The following is a 7,179-nucleotide window of genomic DNA, read 5'->3' as shown; positions in this document are numbered from 1 at the left end:
TTATTACACCGCAGCCACTCTGAGCCGTTTTCATGCACCGATAATTTGCAATCAGGCAAAGAAAGATGTCTTTATTGTTCTTGCGGTCAATGTACTGGCTGATTTTGAGGAGAGAATTAGGCAAGAGCATCTACGCTTGCCTGTCTCGCTCCCCAGATGGTACCTACTGAGAGCCAGCGCTCATTTTATCAGGACGGCTGCGCCCGATAGCTTGTCTTCGATAGCTTGCCAAAATTCATCATGTCTATGAAGGCGCTGCATTATCAATGTTATTGCAGGTTGGCTTCCCAAGGTCACGGAAAGAGACCGGTGAAGGGGTTCCAACGTTATAACGATACAAGAGTGGAAAGGTCTGAGATAAGCCTATGCGATCTCGTCAAACACTCGAAGAACGTGTCGCTCATGCAGTGCAAAAAAAAACAGAAAAAAAAACAACGTTCGGCTCGCGTACTCTATCTACTTGCCTTATCCGCTGTCTGGGAAAATGCGTATATGATGGGAACAAGTAAATCTGCTGGGGAAAAAGTAAAGCTGTTCAGGAACATATATAAGAAACATCCCCTGTTTTATAATGCTAGAAACTGGCGTGCGTCCGTATCCGTCCCAGGTTTCCGAGAACTTGAAAGCCAAGAGAGAAATGAAGACTCTAGTTGCTGCGTCCTTCACTTTTGTGATTTTTGGTGCTATACATTGTGACGCGATGAGAAGCTGGAGAGGAACAGTGCCCTCAGGTTTGTAGAAAACAACTCCGCTTTTCGAATGTCCGTAGTTTGAAGAGCGAGGGCAAATTAACCAACTAAACTTATCTAGGAGCAACCTGTCTTGTAATGTTTCAGAGAAAATTCGTGCTTATACAGACATTCTTGCATTCTGTCTAAAAGAAAACCTTTGTTCAAGTATTTGAATTACAACTGAAATTTGGGTATTTAGGCACGTTTCTTTTCTTTGAAAGGGGAGTTGTTGGAAAGAAAACTTCGTTTCCTATCCTTTAACACTTTTTAAATCACTTTCACTTCTGCTTTTCTTATTTTTCCGCTCCATTACGCTTCCCTTGAAGAACAGCATTCACTGGCATTTGGCCTCAAGGCAGAGTAAACCCAGTCCAAGGTTATTCACTTTTTTATGGAGTGGAATGGAGCTTGCTTCTTTTTGCGAGGTTCAAGGTCCATTAAAGTGTAAATGTTACAAATACTATTGCTCAAATGATGGAATGGTGAAGATCTCATGCATTCCTGTTCGCCCCTCACTGCGTTTGATTTAAAATGGTGCCCAACCTTAGACTTGTGTTGTCTTTATCTTCTTATGTGAAAGCTGTGAGGAAGGGGGAATAGCACGCGCAGATCGTATAATTTCCGTTCTGCTATGTTCCTATTTAGGGCTTCTGCACTTTTCTCTTCGCTAAAAGTAAGTGACATTTACCCCAGCCAATTTGCCCACTAATTACTAACGACTTGTACATTTGCTTGCGTCTGGCTTGAGGACTCATTCTTTGATATTGGTTGAAGCTGTTATGCTGTAACATCCGCACAGGAAAAAGTTTATTTGAAAATCGCGCCCGTCTTCTCGCACAGCCCGTTCTTGCATATTTAGTCCTTAATTGTGATTCTACATAATTTTGCTTACAGTTGCCCCGTGTATTTCGTCAACGGCCCCTTCAAAACGCGCATTTTATAAGGGGCACAGTACGGATAAAATGGCTTCGTATATGTCGTTCCCAGTAACTGCCGCGCCTACACACAGCTGAAATCGTGTTGCGCCATAAGCCCTTAGCCTAAAGGGGCCTACGAGTGACATAGTGGCAGCTGTCTCGGATATGGCAAACGAGATTAAACAGTCAAGGTCTCGCTTAAGAACGCTGAACTCACTCGTAGTACATTGTGAGGTATGTAGCTATACTTCGCCCAGAAGGACACTGAGGAGACTGAAAACATTTTTTTTTTTAAGTGATGTACCCAATTGCAACAGTTCCCTGCGCATTTTTGGCCGATTCTAAGTCTTGGTGTGCGTGTTATCACTTCAAGGATAATGTAATAACGATAACTAACACTGTGTTCCTTTTAGTAAGGCGGTTGTGTCTCTGGCTGCCGGCATATGAGAGGTTCGAGTAGGCTATCTTCGAAAGAACGAACCTCGGCGCGCTTTAACCTGCGGCAACTTTAAAGCAAAGGTTATGGTTCAAACAAGCCAACCACGCTTTGTCATGCGATATTATCGAATTCTGACGCAATGCCGCAGTGAAAAATCTCATTGCGGGGTAAATAAATAAAGCACACATAAATAAACTTTCAGGCTCGCTCTTCTTCCTTCCCTGGCCAAAGAACAATTCTGAGTGTTCTAACACAGTATGCACAGGTTGGATTCAAAATTATAGAGCGAATCGTGAAACGTAAATTGACTTAGTTTTTCATCTAGTTCCTAGTGCTTTTGAAGCTTTTTATGTTTAAAATAAATTCAAAATTATAGAAACATCCAGCTCATAGTCTCAATTTTTTTTCGAGGATTTTGGGATTTCTGAATATAACGTGTGGAAAAAATTTACTGTAATATTTTGTTTCTACTACCGCCAGTCAGAAATATCTCTAAAGCAGAATCAGAGGCAATGTAGGAGCCATTTCTTCGAACGAATGAGAATATGTTCACTGCTATGGCGCTGATTCTGAGCGCTTAGAATACAATGTCCTCTAACAGTTTTTTCGCGCGCAACTCTCTGTACAGGAGACTGCCACTACGAAGGGCATGCGATCCGAAACGGGGAGTCCAAACCACTGCTGCGGCCCTGCGTCCAAGCTACCTGTACATATGGCAGGGTGAAGGTTGAGCAGTAAGTAACAACGCTGAGCTGCAGATAGGCGTCCTGAAGTCACGCGTGCACTTTTGGGACCAACTTCCTATTCGCAGTTTATAGAAGTCTTTATCTTCTGCGTGCCTTATAAATGCGAAGATCTTTTTTCTTCTAGCAACCATTTAAGGTGCTAATTCGGCCTTCGTTTTTCCTTCGTTTGCTTTCTGAACAATACAATCCGTAAACTGCCGTTTTTTGCGGCCGTTAACTATCCCAAGGAAAGAGAAGATGGCATTACATCTCCCAGATTCCTGAAGGGGATACGATGATATCGCATATAATAACCGTTTGGTGCTCCATCCGCTTCTTTATAAGACATTATCAACAAAGACATCCACTCGTTACTGAAGATATGTTAACATTGTTGTGCTTTTATTTTCCTGCTTTCTTAAACCCATCTTTGACATCTGTTTTTCAAATATATTTATCAAAGTAGCAACCTACTGGTAGGGTTTACAGTCTGATTTCTTCTTCCTCTAGCTGCGAGTCACGACCAAGTTTAACCACGGACAAGCGCTGCTTCGAGTATCCAGGACTCGCTGCTGCTTACCCATCTTGTTGCCCAACCTTTGCCTGCATCTAGCATGTCGCCTCAAATGGCTATTTGCGCGACTTAGACGGACGAGGGTGGAAAATGAATTCAAGGAGGATGCAGCCAACGTGTAGTGCATTACTAGATACAATAAAAACTCAGCCAAAGTATCCTGTTCATTCGTTCTGATTTTTAAGTTTCGATTCTGACTGTCACGTTGAAATTTAGAGTAAAATGCCTTCCTTAGCAAAAAACAACCATGGCCATGCGAAGTGCTGGTGTCAGCTAAGTACAGCCGGCCAAATCTTTAGCTGCCGTGCGTTATGGCCGCTTTTTCTGCGCTCCTGCTCTTACGACGAAGCAAACTTTCGGAAATCTCCTTATTAAGCACGGGCTTAGTGAGCCTGTGCTTAGGTTTGATATTTTCGCAAGTTTGCTTCATCATAAGCTGCAGGAGCACGGAAAACGCGGCCGTCATGCACGCCAGCTAAAGGTTTGGCCGGCTGTACATGATTATCTTTTATATTTTTTTGCTTAGAACAGAGTGACTAGATTTGAAATAAGAGCGACCCAGTTAAATACTTTAGATATCAACGGAAGACATTAGCAGCAAAGATATGAACAAATTACAAGAGAACCGACGGAGGTAATTTTCAGATTTTCAGTCAACAGATAAACATCGGGAGGGTGCTGCCAACACTGTTCATAGGTAATTTAGTCCACTCGCTTTTACGATTCAATGCAATGAAATTTAAGCACATCATGTAGAGTGCGATACTCAAGGGCCATTTTTTCCTTTCTAAACGAGCTTGTATACCGGATTCGGAGTGTAATTTGACAGTTAACGTGAAAAACCATAAAGTATCCGCAGAAGACAGGTTTACAAGACATATACAAGACATATACAAGACCGATATGAAAAAAAAAATACGACCACAAAGAACCTTTTCTTCAAGGACATTTCTCTGAACGACTGCCATGAAAATATTCCAGCTCTCTTTCCTTTTCTTGTACCCGACACACCGCACATTCTGCTAGTAAGAGAGTCGCTTAATGGCGAAGCCATAATCCCAACGGATATCATACTTTTACACTTGACGTCGCCGCTTTGTGCTATCAGTAAGAAATGAAACGCGAACGACACAAGTGAGTTATGGACCGCAAAATAAGAAGCTCTTAGCCAAGGTAAGTACAATACTAGTGGCAGCTAATTTCACTTCGAAGATGCGAGGACTCTCCTTCAGGAGTTTTAATGAACCTCCCCTGTATACCCTCTCCAAAAGCTATGTTGTAATTTTTGTTGCCACCTCTGTTTTCTTGGTGGCGTTTCATTGGTGGCGGATAGTACATAAATATTTCCATAAATCAAGGGATTCACACGCTCTCGAACGCTCTAACTCAAAATTCATACCCGCCCGAAACTCAAGTGTGACTCCACCTATTTCAATTGGTACTCACGCTCAACTATTTTGAGTTCTGTTCTTATAATATTGCAATATTTGGATCAATCATGGTCATTCTTTCCAACCACTTACGCCGACACTGTTGTGGAGTTAGTGAAGTGTAAACTTCAAAATTCATTTGATAAAAACCGCTCACATATCTGCGCACATACACATTTTTATGTAATGAGAACAAGGATCTGAGAGCCCAAATGCCTTCGGCCTACACCTTAATTTTTAGCACTATAGAACTCGGTTTACGTTTCACTACTCTAAAACGAGTCAGTTTTCTCGACACTACCGTGTATGTTTAGAAAATAGCGAACTAAAAACCACACTCTACAGGAAGCCAGGAGACCAAAAGCAACCCTCAGATTTCACTAGCCTTCACCCAAGACATTTTCAGCAGGCACATTTGTAAGACAGGCGACGAGCGTGAGAAGAATGCGTAGTGATGACGACGACTATTTTAAACGCCTCCACTCACCAAATAACACGCTAACTGATAGCAACCATCCCAACACTTCCCTTAAAATCTTTCCATCGAGGAACCAATCTAAAATGAGGCGGTCTATTTGAAAAAGAAGCAAAATTAACAATGAGCGGCCTGCTGCACTTATAACGAAATGCACGAATGCCCTTCCGAACACAAACAATATTCTGCGGAAATACCACCCTATTTTAATTATCAATGATCATCTCAAGAAAATATTTCTCAGCGCACCAAGGATAACATACAGGCGCCTTACAAACCGAAGTGATATCGTAGTACACGCTTGGCTCGATAAGGAGCCTTGGCCGAGAGTAAGCTTATGCTCTCTACCTAAACGCAAGACATGCACGCGTTTTCAAAGCGACATTACTGTTAGAACTGAAGTAAGCGACTTCACCCTCGATATAAAGACTATCGTTAACAGCGCGTCGTCTAATGTTATCTGCATACTTCAGTGCTTCTCTTGTAATAAACAATATATCATAGAAACGGGCCAATCATTAAGCTTCCGATTAAATGGCCATTGAGCTGACACAGCAAGGAACGTACAGAGGGCAGTGTCCGAACATTTTATTGAACCATGTCAAAACTTCAATGAACTTAAACTGTCCGTTTTTCAGTCAGGTTTCAAATCAGAAAAGGATAGAAAATACAGAGGGACATTCCTAATGCACAATATTAAAACCTTATAGCAAGCAGGGATCAGCATACTCAGAGGAAGCATAGACTCTCTCAGATTCATTCCGGCACTGACGTGATTCTTTAAGAAAAGGTCTTGCAGTGTGTCAGGGCATTTTGCAGTACCTCATATCGCAGCTTTCAAAGTTAATGCATTATTTCTTTATAGCCATGTGGCTAGTAAAAAATTCGCTGTGGCTTAGCTTGGTTAACCCCCGTAAATGCGAAAGCAATATCCGTACCTACGCCATGGTACAGCTGGTAGTGTAGCTGGTGGTGGTGCTTGTGGTTAGACTTGTGGTGATGCATCGGTTATACAATCCAATCCAAACCAATCCAATCCAAACCAATCCAATCCAATCCAATCCAACCCAATTTAATCTAATCTAATCTAATCTAATATAATCCAATCCAATCCAGTCCAGTCCAATCCAATCCAATCCAATCCAGTCCAGTCCAATCCAGTCCAATCTAATCTAATCCAATCTAATCCAATCTAATGCAATCAAGGTCAATGGTGGTCACCGCCGCGGCACGATGGTGGTCACCGCCGCGGCACGGCAAAGGCGTGAAAGTGGAAGTACTATATTGCTTTCGCAAATGAAGGTCAATGGTGGTCACCGCCGCCGCACGGCAAAGGCGTGAAAGTGCAAGTAGTATTGCTTTCGCAATAAAAGGTCCAGTGCAGAATAAGATGCACCAGGCAGAAGATATTAGCAAAAAATTCGCTGTGGCATAGCTTGGTTAAGCCCGGTAATTGCGAAAGCAATATTCATACGTACGCCATGGTACAGCTGGCAGAGTAGCTGGCGGTGGTGCTTGTGGTTAGACTTGTGGTGATGCATCGGTTATATAATCCAAACCAATCCAACCCCATGCAATCCAATCCAATCTATTCCAATCCACTCTAATGTAATCTAATGTAATTAATCTAATGTAATCTATTCTAATGTAATCCAATCAAATACAATCCAATATAATCCAATCCAATGCAGTCCATTGCAATGCAATCCAATCCACTTCAATCCACTCCTATCCAATGCAATCTAATCTAATCCAATCCAGTCCAGTCCTATCCAGTCCAATCTAATCCAATGTAATGCAATCAAGGTGAAATGAAGGTCAATGGTGGTCACCGCCGTGGCGCCATGGTGGCCACCGGCCGCGGCACGATGGTGGTCACCGGCCGCGG

General features: G+C 42.5%; 1 protein-coding gene across 1 annotated transcript; it reads left to right on the top strand.

Annotated features, from left to right (window-relative positions):
- Positions 1 to 591: 591 nt before the first annotated feature.
- On the top strand, positions 592 to 3,544 carry LOC149344366 (complement inhibitor CirpT2-like). Its single transcript, XM_089542615.1, has 3 exons — positions 592 to 731; positions 2,716 to 2,821; positions 3,323 to 3,544. The coding sequence occupies exons 1-3, from the start codon at positions 638 to 640 to the stop codon at positions 3,423 to 3,425; spliced, it is 303 nt and encodes a 100-aa protein (XP_089398741.1). The 5' UTR covers positions 592 to 637; the 3' UTR covers positions 3,426 to 3,544.
- Positions 3,545 to 7,179: the final 3,635 nt, after the last annotated feature.

Source organism: Amblyomma mixtum, chromosome 5 (assembly GCF_055824585.1).
Source record: "Amblyomma mixtum isolate Tamu chromosome 5, ASM5582458v1, whole genome shotgun sequence".
NCBI classification, from domain to species: domain Eukaryota; kingdom Metazoa; phylum Arthropoda; class Arachnida; order Ixodida; family Ixodidae; genus Amblyomma; species Amblyomma mixtum.
Note: the sequence above shows the minus strand (reverse complement) of the source record. Positions and strands in the feature narration are given on the sequence as shown.

Bases quoted from the DNA above. Each gene is read 5' to 3' on its own strand.
- LOC149344366 (XM_089542615.1), top strand. From the start codon at position 638: ATGAAGACTCTAGTTGCTGCGTCCTTCACTTTTGTGATTTTTGGTGCT. The intron at 732-2,715 runs GTTTGTAGAAAA...CTCTCTGTACAG, and splicing joins GAGAGGAACAGTGCCCTCAG to GAGACTGCCACTACGAAGGG. The intron at 2,822-3,322 runs GTAAGTAACAAC...TTCTTCCTCTAG, and splicing joins GGCAGGGTGAAGGTTGAGCA to CTGCGAGTCACGACCAAGTT.